General features: G+C 45.1%; 1 protein-coding gene across 7 annotated transcripts in view; it reads left to right on the forward strand.

The window, feature by feature from the left end:
* FN1 (fibronectin 1) overlaps positions 1 to 18,653 on the forward strand; it is an 81,559-nt gene extending 62,906 nt beyond the window's left edge. For 4 of the 7 annotated variants that reach the window (XM_069733398.1, XM_069733396.1, XM_069733400.1 and 1 more), the window contains 7 exons: positions 1,223 to 1,680; positions 10,724 to 10,862; positions 11,915 to 12,082; positions 13,199 to 13,324; positions 13,743 to 13,849; positions 15,039 to 15,140; positions 17,854 to 18,653. In XM_069733398.1, coding sequence (XP_069589499.1) covers positions 1,223 to 1,680; positions 10,724 to 10,862; positions 11,915 to 12,082; positions 13,199 to 13,324; positions 13,743 to 13,849; positions 15,039 to 15,140; positions 17,854 to 17,934 — 1,181 coding nt within the window. In that variant the 3' untranslated portion in view covers positions 17,935 to 18,653. The remainder of the gene's footprint in view (positions 1 to 1,222; positions 1,681 to 10,723; positions 10,863 to 11,914; positions 12,083 to 13,198; positions 13,325 to 13,742; positions 13,850 to 15,038; positions 15,141 to 17,853) is intronic. The other 3 variants (XM_069733401.1, XM_069733403.1, XM_069733397.1) reach the window with 1 other exon arrangement.
* The last annotated feature ends 403 nt before the right edge of the window (positions 18,654 to 19,056 follow it).

Genomic DNA, 19,056 nt, shown 5'->3' on the forward strand with positions numbered 1-19,056 from the left:
GAGATACTGTGAAAAATCCAGATAATAGCCGCTTCCAGCGCATCGCAATTTGCACGCTTTTGCTCTTGTTGCGCTAATAGACTTTAAGGCATAATCTGGGTGTTGATTGTGACTGAATTAATTATAAATGATGGCTACCTATAACTAAATGAAAAATGTTGTAATCTTGGACATATCGTATTTATGAGAACCATAGAGATTATGACGACAATCACGTTCAGTATTTTACCTCAGTATCTGTAAGCCAAAACCAGGAGTGGGTGATAAATACAGAAGTGGTGACGTGTTTCTATTATACTTTCCCTCTGATTGTTCAGCTCCTGGTTTTGGCTACAAATACTGAAGTGAAATACTGATCAAATATTAAATGTGATCGTGGCCTATTAGACATTTTAACCTTTGAACAATACTGACACAAGCTTAAGGGCAAGTTCACACTGGGCGTTTTTGCTGCTTTTTTTTTTCTGCAGCAAACCTGATCTTCTTGGCAGGAAAGAGGCTGCGTCAAAAAGGCAGGTTTGGTGCGTTTTTTGTTGCGTATTTGGTGCATTTTTGGTGCGTTTTTTTGTCCATGCTAATGTCCTTGGATTTTCAACAGCAAAAGTGCAGCAAATAATGATACCTGCGTTTTTGCTGCGTTTTTTTTCAACACCCATTCAAGTCAATGGATGAAAAAACGTAGCAAAAAACGCTGAAAAAAGTGACATGCTCTATGTCCAAAAAACGCAGCAAAGCACAAAACCATGATCACACAAAAAACCGATGTGTGTGCATGAGATTTCTGAAATTTCATAGGCTTTGCTGGTACTGTAAAACACAGCTGAAAATTAGCATAAAAAACGCAGCAAAAACGCCCTGTGTGAACTTACCCTAATTCTGATGAAAGTTCTATATTTAATGGTCGTATTTAACATCTGTTTCCTTTTACAAATGTAATTGACACCTTCGGTTGAGGTTGCTTGCTGTAATTCAAAATTTCTCTTAAATTTATAAATTTGGTAACCCATGTATAAAGCTGAAATATTCTTGTAGCAAAAAAAGGTATTTGTACGTCAGTAAATATAGGAATGTTTCAACTTTCTTGGATTATGCAGTAAATTTATTAAAGTCTTTTAATTTTCTCCATACCATGTCTCCTAGACATGGAGACAACAAATCACTGCTGCTGCCTGCTTTAACTAATGCTTTGCTTTTATTGCTCCTAACACTTTTTTTTGGCTAGACGAGATCCCTGTACTGGTAACCCTCCCTCACCCTGGCCAAGGCCCCGAAATCCTCGACGTTCCCTCTGAAGCCGAGAAAACTCCCTTTATTGCACAGACAACGTTTGACAATGGTAATGGTATCCAACTTCCAGGCTCTGTAAGACCGTCCAATCCAGCGCACGAAGGAAGGGTCGTTGAAGAACATGGCTTCAGAAGTCCCGTTGGGCCCACCACTGCTTCCCCTGTGAGACCAGGGCCATTTACACCGGAGCGGTACCCAGATATCATTGACAGACACCATCTGCCAAGAGGAGATTTTGATGGGCCTTTTCCGCATAGCTTGGGGCCTCAGATCAATGAGACAGGAGTTCAGGAGGTTTCCTCACACACCACAATTTCATGGAGACCTCTTTTGGAGACCACTGAATATGTCATTTCTTGCCAACCTGTGGGGGAAGAAGAATCTCCGATTGAGGTAAAGTTGCTGAAATGTAGAAATATTTACTATATTGTATATGTAGAAATATTTACTATATTGTATATGTAGAAAGTTTTTGCCCTACTGAAGTACTTTTGATTGTGTCAGTGTGTGAGCTAGCAAGACCATATGTTACATAATTCCATGAGATGGCCACTGTGAACTTCAGTTCTGCTGTGCTAATCGTGTAAAGTAAAACATTCGCATTTTAACGGGAACCTGTCACTTTGTAAATAGTATCTGATCTGCAGAATTGACGTTATAGAGCAGGAGAAGCTGATCAGATATAAATACCCTTTTGTAGGAAAATTTTCAATAAAACTTGTATGTTCAATGAAATCCCTGGTGTATAGGCATCCAGTGGTCCGTCTTATTCGTGCTGAGATAGCTGTTCATCCCTAGTTAGGACCGCCCACTGGACTCCTACGCAAACAAAAGCCAGGAATTTCAATAAATAAAATACAAGTTATACTGAATCTTTTCCAACAAACCTATATATCGTTCTGCTCCGCTTCTCCTCTATACCAGACTGTCCACAAATTGGACTGCGTGTACGAAGTGAGTGGCCATTTCTCACAGCAGAGCACTGAAAATTTTTTAGTCGCTTTTTTTTTTCTTTTAACCCCTTCCCGACCTTTGACGCCACGTAGGCGTCATGAAAGTCGGTGCCAATCCGACCTGTGACGCCTACGTGGCGTCATGGCGGGAATGCTTCCCTGCGGGTCCGGTGACCGGGGTCATTTAAATGTCACCGTACCCGCAGGTGCAGGGGGACCTGTACTTCACCCCAGGGGGGGTGGCTTTGCCCCCCCGGGTGTACGATCGCTCCGGGTGACCTTTATTTCACCCCCTTCAGCTCTGATTGGAGCTAGCGTCCATGTGACGCTAGCTCTCCAATCAGATCTGTAGGGGCGGAGTAAAATATGTCTGTCCTCGTTCTCCAGACTCATCCCGTTGCTGGAAGCTGGAGAACGAGGACCCTGCGTTTATACTTGCCCCCGATCGCCGCCGATCGCCGCCGCTGCTGCTGCTCTGCCGCCTCTGCCGCTGCTCCTGCCGCCGCTGCCTGTGCTCCTGCCGCCGCCGCCGCCAGGTACTCCCCTCTCTGCCATCCACCTCTGCGCTCTGCCCCCCTGATCACCCTCCCCCCCGATCTTACCCCCTGCCCCCCTTTTCACCCCCCCCCCCTGCTGCTGCTGCCAACTCTATCACCTCAGCTCTCCCAGCTCCTGACAGCCCCCGCCTGCCCCCTGGTGATCACCCCCTGCCCACTTGAGCACCCCCTGCCCCCCTGATCACCCCTGCCCCCCTGATCACCCCCTGATCACCCCCTCCCCCCCCTTGCCCCCCTGATCACCCCCTGCCCCCCTGATCGCCCCCCTGCTGCTGCAGCAGATTTCATCTGCTCCTGCTGCATTGCCTCAGCCCCCCGTGCCTGACAGCCTCCCCCTGCCCCTCGGTGATCACCCCCTGCCCCCCTGATCACCCCCTGCCCCCCTGATCACCCCCTGCCCCCCTGATCACCCCCTGCCCCCCTGATCACCCCCTGCCCCCCTGATCACCCCCTGCCCCCCTGATCGCCACCCTGATCACCCCCCTGCTGCTGCTGCCGATTCCATCTGCTGCTGTCGCATCGCCTCTGCCCCCCGCGCCTGACAGCCCCCTCCTGTCCCCCGGTGATCACCCTCTGCCCCCCTGATCACCCTCTGCCCTCCTGATCACCCTCTGCCCCCCTGATCACCCCCGTCCCCCAGATCATCCCCTGCTGCTGCCGCCGATTCCATCTACTGCTGCTACTGCATCGCCTCTGCCCCCCTGCGCCTGACAGCCCCCTCCTGTCCCCAGTGATCACCCACTGCCCCCCCTGATCACCCCCTGCCTCCCTGATCACCCCCCGTCCCCCTGATCACCCCCCGTCCCCCTGATCACCCCCCATCCCCCTGATCACACCCCGTCCCCCGATCACCCCTGCTGCTGCTGATTCCATCTGCTACTGCATCGCCTCTGCCACCCCCGCTCCTGACATCCGCCTCCGCTCCAGACATCCGCCCCCGCTCCTGACATCTGCCCCCGCTCCTGACATCCGCCCCCGCTCCTGACATCCGCCCCCGCTCCTGACATCCGCCCCCGCTCCAGACATCCGCCTCCGCTCCTGACATCCGCCCCCGCTCCTGACATCCGCCTCCGCTCCAGACATCCGCCTCCGCTCCAGACATCCGCCCCCGCTCCTGACATCTGCCCCCGCTCCTGACATCCGCCCCCGCTCCTGACATCCGCCCCCGCTCCTGACATCCGCCTCCGCCCCTGACAGCCGCCCCCGCCCCTGACAGCCACCCCTGACATCCGCCTCAGCTCCTGACATCTGCCTCCGCTCCTGACATCCGCCTCCGCTCCTGACATCCGCCTCCGCTCCTGGCAGCCGCCCCCGCTCCTGGCAGCCGCCCCCGCGCCTGGCAGCCGCCCCCGCGCCTGGCAGCCGCCCCCGCGCCTGGCAGCCCCCTCCTGCAGTAGAAAGTTTCACCAAACACTCGCACATACACACACGCACACTATAATAAAGTTTAGCTTTTTACACACACCACACACACAATGTCCCGCTCATCCCAGTCATCCCAGTCACAAAGGCTGTACACAGCTGAGGAGGCATATTCCTTTCTTGCCTCCGAAGCTGATAGTGAGGGAGAGGACCCCACTTTTCTGTATTCCTCCCACTCTTCCTCCTCTAGTGACACCGACTCGCCACCCCCAAGATGTCGCAGGTCGAGAAATCGTCCGGAGCCCAGGGGAGGAGAGCCGGAGCCCAGGGGAGGAGAGTCGGAGCCAAGTGTAAGTGACCCCCAACCTAGTGCTAGTGACGCCCAACCTAGCACTAGTGCCCCCGTCTGGACCCCTGTCCCTGAAAATTTTGCTCCACGGATTCCTGATTTCATTCCCCAATCAGGAATCCAATTTGAGACTGTCAACCTCCGGGAAATAGACTTTTTCAAAGTCTTTTTCTCGGAGTCAATCGTCAGTCTCATGGTGGAGCAAACAAATTTGTACGCCCTGCAATTTTTTGCCGAAAACCCAAGTTCATCATTTACTACTTGGAGTCCCGTTGACTCTGTAGAAATGATGAAATATTGGGGACTGGTCCTTCACATGGGAATTGTGAAGAAACCAGAAATTCGCCAATACTGGAGTACTGATATTTTATATCAAACTCCATTATATGGCATGGTTATGATACGCAAACGTTTTGAGGCGATTCATAAATTTCTCCACTTTAGGGACAACACGGACATCCTTCCTCGCGATGACCCGAATTTTGATAGACTGTTCAAAATTCGGCCGGTCATCGAACACTTCAGCAACAAGTTTGCTGAAGTGTACATTCCCCAAAGGGAAATTTGTGTGGATGAATCCCTCATCCACTTCAAAGGGAGGCTTCAGTTCCGTCAGTACCTGCCCAGCAAAAGGGCAAGGTACGGGATAAAACTCTATAAGATCTGCGAGAGTACCTCAGGGTACACTCTCAGCTTTAGAGTTTATCAAGGAAAGGACAGCAGTATCCAGCCCCCAGATTGTCCACCTGCTCTGGGGGTGAGTGGGAAAATAGTGTGGGATTTGGTCCACCCACTGCTTGATAAAGGTTACCATCTGTACGTTGATAACTTTTATACAAGCATCCCACTCTTTCAATCCCTCTCTGCCAGAGCTACCGTCGCTTGCGGTACCGTGCGCAGAAACAAGAGGGGTCTCCCTTTGTCACTAATTGAGCAAGTTCTCCCAAAGGGTGAGAGCCGGGCCCAATGTAGAGGCAACATGCTTGCGGTCAAGTTCAAAGACAAAAGGGACGTCTTTTTCTTGACCACAATCCATGGTCCCGGCACCACGGCCAGCACTGTTCGAGGTACCCCAGCACAGGTCCACAAACCGGACTGTGCCCTGGGGTACAACAAACACATGGGGGGAGTTGATCTTTCTGATCAAGTCCTCCAGCCCTATAGTGCCATGCGGAAGACGAAGGTGTGGTATAAAAAACTGGCTGTGCACATCGTGCAAATGGCACTGTATAACGCATACGTGCTATCACGATGTGCAGGCCAGACCAACAACACCTTCCTTCAGTTCCAGGAGGCGGTGATAAAGGCCCTAATGTTTGGAGGCGAGGAAGGAGCGGGCCCCAGCACCCCTGGAACTCAAGTCTCCCGTATGGTACCAGGGCAACATTTTCCTTGTGAGGGGAGAGCAAAAAAAAGGTGCCGGGTGTGCTATAAAAGGGGGATTCGAAGGGAAACTCGTTTCCAATGTGAAACGTGTCCCGACAAACCTGGACTGTGTTTGAATGAATGCTTCAGAATTCATCACGCGTCCGTGGACTAAACACATCCTGACATTCCCCTACAGAACTCACCCACACCAGGCTGATATACACAACACCACACACACACACCCCAACCTGACGTACACTACACCACACCCCAACCTGACGTACACTACACCACACACTCCAACCTGACGTAGTGTCAGGTTGGTGTGTATGGCGTAGTGTACGTCAGGTTGGTGTGTGGTGTATAGTGTACGTCAGATTGGTGTGTGTGTATGGTGTACACTACACCACACACACCAACCTGACATAAACTACACCACACCCCAACCTGACGTACACTACACCACACACTCCAACCTGACGTAGTGTGTCAGGTTGGTGTGTATGGAGTAGTGTACGTCAGATTGTTGTGTGGTGTGGTATAGTGTACGTCAGGTTGGTGTGTGTGTATGATGTACACTACACCACACACACCAACCTGACATACACTACACCACACCCCAACCTGACGTACACTACACCACACACTCCAACCTGACGTAGTGTGTCAGGTTGGTGTGTATGGCGTTGTGTACGTCAGGTTGGTGTGTAGTTTGGTATAGAGTACGTCAGGTTGGTGTGTGTGTGTGGTGAATACTACACCACACACAACAACCTGACATACACTACGTACGTTCCATACGCAACATGGTGTCCGCTAATGAATGGAGCTAATTTTCCATTCAAAAAGTGAAATGGCGCTCCTTCCCTTCCGAGCCTTGCCGTGCACCCAAACAGTGGTTTACCCCCACATGTGAGATATCAGTGTACTCAGGAGAAATTGCCCAACAAATTTTAGCATCCATTTTAGCCTGATGCCCATGTGAAAATGGAAAAAATTGAGGCTAAAATAAAATTTTTGTGAAAAAAAAAGTACTTTTTCATATTTATGGATCAATTTGTGAAGCACCTGAGGGTTCAAAGTGCTCAATATGCATCTAGATAAGTTCCTTGGGTGGTCTAGTTTCCAAAATGGGGTCACATGTGGGGGAGCTCCAATGTTTAGGCACATAGGGGCTCTCCAAACGCGACATGGTGTCCGCTAAAGATTGGAGCTAATTTTTCATTCAAAAAGTCAAATGGCGCTACTTCCCTTCCGAGCCTTGCCGTGCGCCCAAACAGTGGTTTACCCCCACATGTGAGATATCAGTGTACTCAGAAGAAATTGGCCAACAAATTTTAGCATCCATTTTAGCCTGATGCCCATGTGAAAATAGAAAACATTGAGGCTAAAATAAAATTTTTGTGAAAAAAAGTACTTTTTCATATTTATGGATCAATTTGTGAAGCACCTGAGGGTTCAAAGTGCTCAATATGCATCTAGATAAGTTCCTTGGGTGGTCTAGTTTCCAAAATGGGGTCACATGTGGGGGAGCTCCAATGTTTAGGCACACAGGGGCTCTCCAAATGCGACATGGTGTCCGCTAAAGATGGGAGCTAGTTTTTCATTCAAAAAATCAAATGGCGCTCCTTCCCTTCTGAGCCCTGCCGTGCGCCCAAACAGTGGTTCCCCCCCACATATGAGGTTTCAGCGTACTCAGGACAAATTGGACAACAACTTTTGGGGTTGAGTTTCTCCTTTTAACCTTGGGAAAATAAAAAAAATGTTGCTAAAAGATCATTTTTGTGACTAAAAAGTTAAATGTTCATTTTTTCCTTCCATGTTGCTTCTGCTGCTGTGAAACACCTGAAGGGTTAATAAACTACTTGAATGTGGTTTTGAGTACCTTGAGGGGTGCATTTTTTAGAATGGTGTCACTTTTGGGTATTTTCTCTCATATAGACCCCTCAAAGTGACTTCAAATGTGAGGTGGTCCCTAAAAAAAATGGTGTTGTAAATTTTGTTGTAAAAATGAGAAATCGTTGGTCAAATTTTAACCCTTATAACTTCCTAGCAAAAAAAAATTTTGGTTTCAAAATTGTGCTGATGTAAAGTAGACATGTGGGAAATGTTATTTATTAACTATTTTGTGTCACATATCTTTCTGGTTTTACAGAATAAAAATTAAAAATTTGAAAATTGCGAAATTTTCAAAATTTTCGCCAAAATTCCGATTTTTTTAGAAATAAACGCAAAAATTATCGGCCTAAATTTACCACTAACATGAAGCCCAATATGTCACGAAAAAACAATCTCAGAACCGCTAGGATCCGTTGAAGCGTTCCTGAGTTATTACCTCATAAAGGGACACTGGTCAGAATTGCAAAAAACGGCAAGGTCTTTAAGGTCAAAATAGCCTGGGTCATGAAGGGGTTAATATCATTGACCTACTTGATTGTAGATTATCTTGACCACAAAGCAGATAAAAGGTGAGTTGATCAACCTCCTAATTTACACTGCAAAGAGATATGGTGCTCAAATTAGGAATGTTGTGGTTTTTTTTTTTTTTATATATATATATTACACCGCAAGGTGAAGTATAGCAAGGTTTGGGGTAATGAACCCTTCATCAGGAGACAGATACGTGTGGAAAGTCCTTCTTGGACAAGAAGGGAAAAATCCAGTTGTACTTGTATGTGAAGGGATGGAATCTCAGGGCTGTCTTAAGAATCCAGAGAGGGGAGAGAGTGTGTTTGGAAATTACTATTGACCATGGGTGAAGTGACCCAGTGGTAGAGAAAGCAGTGAATGTAGAGGAACAAGGTATGACTTCCACACATCCCAGTCAAAGCCTGATAAAGGGTACATCACCTGAAATATTGCTATAATTTATCTTACGTGTAATATATACAGTGGGGCAAAAAAGTATTTAGTCAGTCAGCAATAGTGCAAGTTCCACCACTTAAAAAGATGAGAGGCGTCTGTAATTTACATCATAGGTAGACCTCAACTATGGGAGACAAACTGAGAAAAAAAAATCCAGAAAATCACATTGTCTGTTTTTTTAACATTTTATTTGCATATTATGGTGGAAAATAAGTATTTGGTCAGAAACAAACAATCAAGATTTCTGGCTCTCACAGACCTGTAACTTCTTCTTTAAGAGTCTCCTCTTTCCTCCACTCATTACCTGTAGTAATGGCACCTGTTTAAACTTGTTATCAGTATAAAAAGACACCTGTGCACACCCTCAAACAGTCTGACTCCAAACTCCACTATGGTGAAGACCAAAGAGCTGTCAAAGGACACCAGAAACAAAATTGTAGCCCTGCACCAGGCTGGGAAGACTGAATCTGCAATAGCCAACCAGCTTGGAGTGAAGAAATCAACAGTGGGAGCAATAATTAGAAAATGGAAGACATACAAGACCACTGATAATCTCCCTCGATTTGGGGCTCCACGCAAAATCCCACCCCGTGGGGTCAGAATGATCACAAGAACGGTGAGCAAAAATCCCAGAACCACGCGGGGGGACCTAGTGAATGAACTGCAGAGAGCTGGGACCAATGTAACAAGGCCTACCATAAGTAACACACTACGCCACCATGGACTCAGATCCTGCAGTGTCAGACGTGTCCCACTGCTTAAGCCAGTACATGTCCGGGCCCGTCTGAAGTTTGCTAGAGAGCATTTGGATGATCCAGAAGAGTTTTGGGAGAATGTTTTATGGTCTGATGAAACCAAACTGTAACTGTTTGGTAGAAACAAAACTTGTCGTGTTTGGAGGAAAAAGAATACAGAGTTGCATCCATCAAACACCATACCTACTGTAAAGCATGGTGGTGGAAACATCATGCTTTGGGGCTGTTTCTCTGCAAAGGGGCCAGGACGACTGATCCGGGTACATGAAAGAATGAATGGGGCCATGTATCGTGAGATTTTGAGTGCAAACCTCCTTCCATCAGCAAGGGCATTGAAGATGAAATGTGGCTGGGTCTTTGAACATGACTATGATCCAAAGCACACTGCCAGGGCAACGAAGGAGTGGCTTCGTAAGAAGCATTTCAAGGTCCTGGAGTGGCCTAGCCAGTCTCCAGATCTCAACCCTATAGAAAACCTTTGGAGGGAGTTGAAAGTCCGTGTTGCCAAGCGAAAAGCCAAAAACATCACTGCTCTAGAGGAGATCTGCATGGAGGAATGGGCCAACATACCAACAACAGTGTGTGGCAACCTTGTGAAGACTTACAGAAAACGTTTGACCTCTGTCATTGCCAACAAAGGATATATTACAAAGTATTGAGATGAAATTTTGTTTCTGACCAAATACTTATTTTCCACCATAATATGCAAATAAATTGATAAAAAAACAGACAATGTGATTTTCTGGATTTTTTTTTCTCAGTTTGTCTCCCATAGTTGAGGTCTACCTATGATGTAAATTACAGACGCCTCTCATCTTTTGAAGTGGTGGAACTTGCACTATTGCTGACTGACTAAATACTTTTTTGCCCCACTGTATGTGTGTATATGTATGTATGTATGTGTATATATATATATATATAGATAAAGATATATAGATATAGATATATAGATATAGATATATAGATATATAGATATAGATATATATATATAATAAATTTCCTTTTTTGTGCCTATATTTGGCGTGCTATTCCTTTTATACACTATTAATTTTCTCATTATTATGCGGTCTTGTCAGTAGATCTAGTTCCAGATGACAATTTTTGTTATTTTTTTTTTTTTAACAGAGTGAATGATCATTTCTATAATGTTGTAGCAAGTGTTTGGCTGAGGGTCAGCCACAGAAAATTTCATTAACCTATTTTGTAAATATGTGACTTTCTATATAGTTCAGAGTTCCTGGAACATCTACCAGTGCAAGGCTGAATGGACTCACCCAAGGAATCACTTACAATATCATTGTGGAGGCACTTAAAGGATTAAATCGTCACAAGGTCTTAGAGGAACTGGTGACTATTAGTAATACTGGTAAGAATAATTGCATATTCATTTTTAGAAGTGTCATTTTGTGTTCAGTTTGTAAAATGTTCCCCAAGAAAAATGACCATTTTTGCAAGTATGTTTTCTGACTTCTCTTGTGCAAGTCTCGCATATAGCCCAGCGGTACATTCCCTATTCTGACAGATGATAAAAACTAAGTCACTAGAGATGAGCGTATCAAATCACAGGACCCCAGTGGAGCTTATAATAATAATAATAATAATCTTTATTTTTATATAGCGCTAACATATTCCGCAGCGCTTTACAGTTTTGCACACATTATCATCACTGTCCCCGATTGGGCTCACAATCTAGAATTCCTATCAGTATGTCTTTGGAATGTGGGAGGAAACCGGAGTGCCCGGAGGAAACCCACGCAAACACGGAGAGAACATACAAACTCTTTGCAGATGTTGTCCTGAGTGGGATTAGAACCCAGGACCCCAGCGCTGCAAGGCTGTAGTGCTAACCACTGCGCCACCGTGCTGCCCCTAATATATACATCAGGTGTCAATGACTGCCAAAATTGTGCTTGGGGATTCCAGCAGTAAGGAGGCAGAACACCTGCCTATCATTTGGTGACCACAGACTATAGATGTAGCTGCTGGACCAAGGCCATACTCATTTATTCACTCATTTCAGTCACTCCACTATGTCCATCTACATGTTGTTTATTTCTACAGCACCATTGACTCCATGGTGCTGTACATGAGGGGTTACATACAAATTAGATATCACTTACAGTAAACTAATAATGACAGACTGATAGAGGAACGAGGCCCTCGCGGGCTTACATTCTACAGGATGGTGGGGAAGGAGACAATGGGTTGGGGGGTTGCGGCAGTTTCGGTACTGGTGAGGGGGCAGTTCCGGTGGTGGTGAGGAGGTAGCGGGGTCATTGCAGGCTGTAGGCTCTCTTGAAGAGGTGGGTTTTCAGGTTCCGTCTGTTAAATAAAAGGTTCAAGGTTCACAAATGTTTTGTGATTTAAGCATCATATTCTATTAGTTGGGCTGACTCATTTAATGCATTGTTCTGATAGATGTGCCTGAAAACGGCCTGCAACCTGTTGAAGATACCTGTTATGACACATTCACTGGAGCACATTACACAGTCGGACAGGAGTGGGAACGCATGTCCGAGTCTGGATTTAAGCTTTGGTGCACATGTCTGGGTTATGGAAGTGGACACTTCAGGTGTGATTCATCAAGTGAGTACGGAACACTGATTTTCTAGCCCTTTGCAAAATTGAAGCACCACTCCAGTGTTGTTTTTATTTTTGTTTTTTTATCTTCAGCGCTGGAGTAGTGCTACTAAGGTAAAGTCCCTACACCTAATATTATACTCACAAGCCGCCATCTTAATCTATTCCTGGTGCCCATCTGGTCCTGCGCCTCCATCTTGTGACCACAACTTCTGTCTGATCGTAAGTCAGCGGTAACTGCCACAATCTCTCAATGCAAGTCTGAGAGTCAGAACAAAACTTGTTGAATAGATTTGCATTGAAATAGTGACCTCAGGCTCGCTACAAACACTGGAGAGATCCACCAGGTCACAAAGTGCTGGATCCAGCGCAACGCTGGTAAAAGATGAAGATGGCGGCAAGTGAACTTACACTAGTTGCACTACTCCAATGCTGCAATAAAAAAATGCTGGAGTAGCGCTTTAAGTGGCTGTTTTAGGTCTTTAGTGACGTTCTCCACTTTAATCTGCAGAAACATCGCTATTAGTGATGAGCAAATGTGCTCAGATAAGGTCTATCTGAGCATGCTCGTGTGCTATCCAAGTGTCTTTGGCGTGCTGGAATATGTTCAAGACCTCGTGGATGTTAGACAGCCGCAAGACATGCAGAGATTGCCTAACAGACAATCCCCTATATGTGTTGCAGCTGTCGAACAGCCACGTGACATAAAGCCACGGGGTCTCGATTATAATATTTGAGCACTCCGACACTCGGTTAGCACCAGAGAATGCTCGGATAACACCTTATCCCAGCACGTTTGCTCATCACAAATTCCTATGCAGCATGAAATCAGCATTTGTCTTTTGGCACTTGGTATGTGAAATATATTTCCAAAAGACTGTAGTCTGCATATAAAATACAAGAATTTTTGGCAACATAAAGGCTTATTGATAGGATCCCATACCCTCCGAACCTGAGTCTCCTAGCTCTACATCAATTTCTGTAGTTGATAGTGTCATCACTTATACCATATATTTTATGGCCTATATAATCCATATGCCACAATGTTTGCAGTGTTCAAGTCCCTTTGCTTCCCCACTTTTGTTGGTTTTGTTCTTAGTCTGTTTTTGTTATGGTCCTTAGAATGGTGCCATGACAATGGAATCAACCACCGGATTGGCGAGAAATGGGACCGCCATGGAGAAAATGGACAAATGATGAGCTGTACTTGTCTAGGAAATGGAAAGGGAGAGTTCAAGTGTGAACCTCGTAAGTAATTATACGTGCAATACATACTCGTGCAGTGGTTAGCACTGCAGCCTTGCAGCGCTGGGGTCCTGGGTTCTAATCCCACCCAGGACAACATCTGCAAAGAGTTTGTATGTTCTCTCCGTGTTTGCGTGGGTTTCCTCCGGGTACTCCGGTTTCCTCCCACATTCCAAAGACATACTGATAGGCATTCTAGATTGTGAGCCCCGTCGGGGACAGTGATGATAATGTGTGCAAAACTGTAAAGCGCTACGGAATATGTTAGTGCTATATAAAAATATAGATTAATATTAAAAAAAGATTATTAATAATATGTACCATCCTTATTATGTTGCCTTTTTAAAAAGGGAGCCGGCCCTACAGGACCCCCTTATCAGGCATAGCGAACTTCCTAAAAACACTTATTTTCTTTTTATAGATGAAGCCACTTGCTATGATGACGGAAAAATGTATAATGTTGGGGAGCAATGGCAAAAGGAATATTTGGGAGCCATCTGCTCTTGTACGTGCTATGGAGGACAACAGGTATGTGCCTTGCATTCCGTGTGTCTTCATTTGTGGTGGTATGGTTTGTCTTCTAGTTGTGAGGTGCTATGGCCCCGAGTCATCTATGCGATTATGGCAGAATTCTGGCATATAATTAGTTTTGAAAAGTTACAATTTTTCAACGCACCATGTAGTTGCTCCAAAATGTTGTGCCTTTTTGGCTTTTTCACACCACTTTTGCCCACTTATGCCTAAATGAGCTAGGGTGGGACGCTACAGCTCGTCAAATTCATGCACTAAGTGCAAGAACCTTAAGCAACGTCTCTAGCCCAACGTTTAATGTTCTGGGTTGCATAAACTGACCTGTGGTGCATGTTTGAAATTCAGAACATGTCAACTTCTCTTTAACGTATGTGGAGTTGGGGAAATAAAAACAAAAAGTGCCGTATTTAGCAGACTGTAAGACGCACTTTTTATTTTGGAAGGAAAATGGGGGTGCATCTTGTAGTCCGAATGTAGCTTACAGGGGGGCAGTGGTGGTAAATCCGGCAGCGGCAGGAGTGGGGTGATGCTGCGGCCCCTGGTCTGAGAGGAGAGGGTGTCCCGTCAGGTAACATAAAAATGTCAGCGGCACAGGAAGTGTTGGCTCAATGACGAGCCGAGATCTCAATCTGTGCATGCTCTGCCTCTGGCGGACATTTTCCTGAAGCCCACTGTGTAGCATGGGACTCCGCTCCTGCTTGCACCGCCGACATTTTCGTGAAGCCCACCGCTGGGACACCCCCTCCACCCAGTTCAAGGGCCACAGCATCACCCCACTCCTGCTGCCGCCAACTTTCTGCAGCAGCTACCCTGCCTCCTGTGACACCGCTGTCGCCCTCTGTAAGCTAAATTTGGACTTGAAGATGGATCCCATTTGACACACTAGACTTTTATTTCATACTTTTTTTTCCCCCATTTTCCTCCTCCATTTGAGGTGCATCCTATAGTCCGCAAAATATGGTAACCTAAGTTACTCAATAGGTGCAGAAAATCCCCCAAATACTCAATGTGCATATTCTTAGATGGTAATTTTAAGTATTAAAAACTACAACTAAAGCCCTTCTACAGTATATGTTATAAAAATAGAAGTTCTAGCTCTCGGGAGATGGGTATGAAAAAACAAACGGTCTTGCAGATCAAAACTGTAGCATGTGTTGTGTTTTACTAATCTTGCTCATTTCGACAGGGGTGGCGCTGTGATAACTGCAGAAGACCCGGTGCTGCTGTTGCCCCTGACACAACAGGTCACACTGTTTCCCAGTACACGCAAAGATATCAGCAGAATTTTGTAAGTACCAGTGAGATTGTGTAGCCGCTGGAGATATTTTATTCATGTGCACTTAATGAATTTTATATGAAGGCAGCGATTCTAGGGGAAATTTACAGAACAAATTTCCTCTTCTGCTAATCCAATTTTGCAAATGAACTTTAGCAGGTGTACATCACACTCTTGTCCCAACAAATGTTTTGTAATCAGGCACCCTGCCTTTCACTAATTAACACCAAAGTCCTGGCTGGTTGGGTTTATGCCCTGCTTTTTGTATTATATGGGTGCATTTGGTTGTTTTGTTTTTGCATTTTTCCCCTTCACTTTAAAACCAAACAAAAAATAACCTTCGTGATTTATTATGTATTTTTGTGATGGGATTATTGGTACCATATTTTGTCACTTGTGCACAAATAACTGCAGGTTTTTTTTTGTTTTTTTTTAGAAGCGCTATCCTTGTTTTTCATGAATAGCACTTGTATTTGTGATAGCTGTGTGAACAGCCCCATAGACAGATTTGATTTTTTATTTATTTTTTGGTGGGATGGACAGAGTGGTTTGTTGAAAATCACAGATAATGTCCAAGTATTGGAACAAATTCTGCAATGAAAGTCTATGGATCTTTTGGACTTGGATTCTGTCGTAGTGCTGTCTATTTGTCACAGACTAACAAAGACGAGAAAAAGTTTCTCTATACCGTTACACTAAACGACTTACCAACGATCCCGACCAGCGATACGGCCTGGCCGTGATCGTTGGTAAGTCGTTGTGTGGTCGCTGGGGAGCTGTCACACAGACAGCTCTCTCCAGCGACCAACGATCCGGGGAACGACTTCGGCATCGTTGAAACTGTCTTCAACGATGCCGAAGTCCCCCTGCAGCACCCGGGTAACCAGGGTAAACATCGGGTTACTAAGTGCAGGGCCGCGCTTAGTAACCCGAAATATTTAGCCTGGTTACCATTGTAAAAGTAAAAAAAAAAAAAACGTACATACTCGCATTCTGACGTCTGTCATGTCCCCCGGCGTCAGCTTCCCTGCACTGACTGTCAGCGCCGGCCGTAAAGCAGACAGTCAGTGCAGGGAAGCTGACGCCGGGGGACATGACAGACCTCGGAATGTGAGTATGTACGTTTTTTTTTTTTTACTTTTACAATGGTAACCAGGGTAAATATTGGGTTACTAAGCGCGGCCCTGCATTTAGTAACCCGATGTTTACCCTGGTTACCCGGGTGCTGCAGGGGGACATCCGCATCGTTGAAGACCGTTTTAACGATGCCGAAGTCTTTCCCCGGATCGTTGGTCGCTGGAGAGAGCTGTCTGTGTGACAGCTCCCCAGCGACCACACAACGACTTACCAACCATCACGGCCAGGTCGTATCGCTGGTCGTGATCATTGGTAAGTCATTTAGTGTAACGGTACCTTAAGTTGTTGAAAGTTGACTGACTTATTGCTTGCCAGAGGCTGCACATTTGTTTGGAAATTGCCATAAAACATTGAATGCACTGTGGCTTTCAATGAACCATGAGAATTGAGTAACCTCGCGTCATAGACTGTTCCCCTTGTAATGAATTCTATATGTGACTCTACCCCCACTGTAAACCTCTTGTCAATATGATTGCATTTATAGTCTGCATGCTGTCTGTTGGGGGAAAAAAACAAAACTAAACACTTGAACCAATGTTGCTCCATAGGACAATGCAGATGAGTGTATATATGTATGTATGTGTGTGTAATATAAATATATATATATATATATATATATATATATATATATATATATATATATATATATATATATATATTTTTATTATTGTTTGTTTATTTTCTCTCCACAACCGACAAAATCTGTGTGTGTGGGGGGGAAGGGGGGAAACGTAGCATGCACTAGTTTCTTCCATATATCAGATGAGGCTAACCATTCAAGCCTATTGGTGCATGGAAAAAAAATCACATGCCATAAGGGAATACAGTGCAGCATCTGATTATTACAGATACATTGCAATTCTGTAACATGAAAAACTGTGAATGATTAATAGCTGCTGCTGTAAAAGAAAAAAAAAAGTTTAGTGTTTCATCCATATAATTACGATCGTTTTTTTTTTCTCACTTGTCATCAGTGTGCAGTTTGTTTTTTTTACTAGTGAGAAAAAAAAATTGCCTCAATTTTATTGATAATTCCAGAGTGGTCCATTTAGTCCTGAGGTTCTGTGTGAAAAGCCAATGTGATTAATGCGGTTATGAAACAAGTGTGATGTATAGTTCTTGATTATTAGGGTATGTTCCCACATTCAGGATACGGCAGCGCTTTGGACGCAGCACATGTCTGCTCCGTCCAAAGCTCTTTTAAATGCCAGTGATTCTGCATGTGTTAATTGAACCGTGCGGAATCACCGCGTCCTATACATTGGACGGTGATATTTATCTTGCGGAGATGTCTCTGCAAGATAAATTGACATTCTGCAGTCTGGAAAGATGCGCCGCATGTCCGGTTACGCAGGGAAGCCACGGGTGTCCCTACACACATAGTAGAGATGGGATTTCATGAAATCCCATCTCTACTATGTTGTGACATCTGGACGCTGCGGCTGTTTGCAGCGTCCAACCCACAGCGTTTACGGACCGTGGGAACATACCCTTAGAGCTTTGGTGTAGATATTTTTGTTTTTCTCCCTTTGTTTAACCCCATTCCTTTTCTGAGGTTTTTGTAACCCTTTTCGTTCTCCTTTTGCAGAATGTGAAATGTCCCATTGAGTGTTTCCTTCCACTGGGTCTTCAAGCAGACACACAACATTCTGATCAGACCAAGAATTAAGAAGTCTTGTTAGACGGGCATGAGTGCGTTTATTGCTGTCGTGGCGGAGCAGCAAAGTGGTGGCGGACGGACGCCTCCTCTGACTGGCAGATAACCTAAATGCTTCGACGTTCATCTGAAGTACTTCCGTGCCATTCAGTATTCAATGATTGTAATTTTGTTTTTATTTTGCTTATGTTGATCTGGGAAACCGAAATGGAAATTGCTATTTTTAATACTGGGCAGTGTTACCATGTTGATCCTTTTAGGAAAAATCCTGTGTGAAAGAGGGCCTTCCGTGGGCCCTAAACGCCTGCGGTGTATTACTATTGTTAATAGGCTACAGGGTGGGTTGATGTCAGTAGGTATATTAGAAGGCCGCACGCCGTGGGACCAATTCTGCTTTTTTAATATTACCAATGCAGCGCCGATTGGCTGCTTCCGACACTGATGTCTTTTACCGTATGCACAATTTTTAATTCTTTTCTCCGCACAATCCTTACTAATACCTGACCTTCCTTCAGTGTTATTTATCAATGTCTGCTGCATCTTCTGAGGATTCCTTCTACTTAACTATGGAAAGTAATTCTGAAAAATAGGAAGTGATGGCAATTGAATCTGATGTAATTATGGTTGGTGATTTTTTTTTTTATTTTTATTTTTTTTTTTTTATACTGTATGTGCCAAAGCTTTTACTACTGTGGAAAGATGACTCTTCTTGTAATAAAAAGATCTTAAAATCAGTGTTTTTAATTCAATTCAAGTGTATATAGTTTCTTTTGCCCTGGATCTGTTCTTGGGTGGTTGTAACACAGGCTCAGATTGGCCCATAGGGTAAGAGGGGAATCCCCCGGTGGGCCCCTGTGCAGATCTGGGCCCCCAATCCACTGTATGGGCAGTACTTGGCATAATTCACTTTGTACATCACAAATTTACCTATATCTCTTTATAATAATAAACTGGGTAGTTGGTTAATGAATGAACGGGGGTAGTGTAATATTTGTATGCAGGTGAAAAGTGCCCCCGCACCCCAAAGTCAGTGTTACTGGTGGGCCCTTGGCGCCCCAGTCCAACATTGTACTTGCTCACTTGGCATCCATATGATGACCCCAATGCCAGCCTCATTCATGGCAAGAAACACGC

This window comes from Ranitomeya imitator, chromosome 7 (genome assembly GCF_032444005.1).
Source record: "Ranitomeya imitator isolate aRanImi1 chromosome 7, aRanImi1.pri, whole genome shotgun sequence".
NCBI classification, from domain to species: Eukaryota; Metazoa; Chordata; class Amphibia; order Anura; family Dendrobatidae; genus Ranitomeya; species Ranitomeya imitator.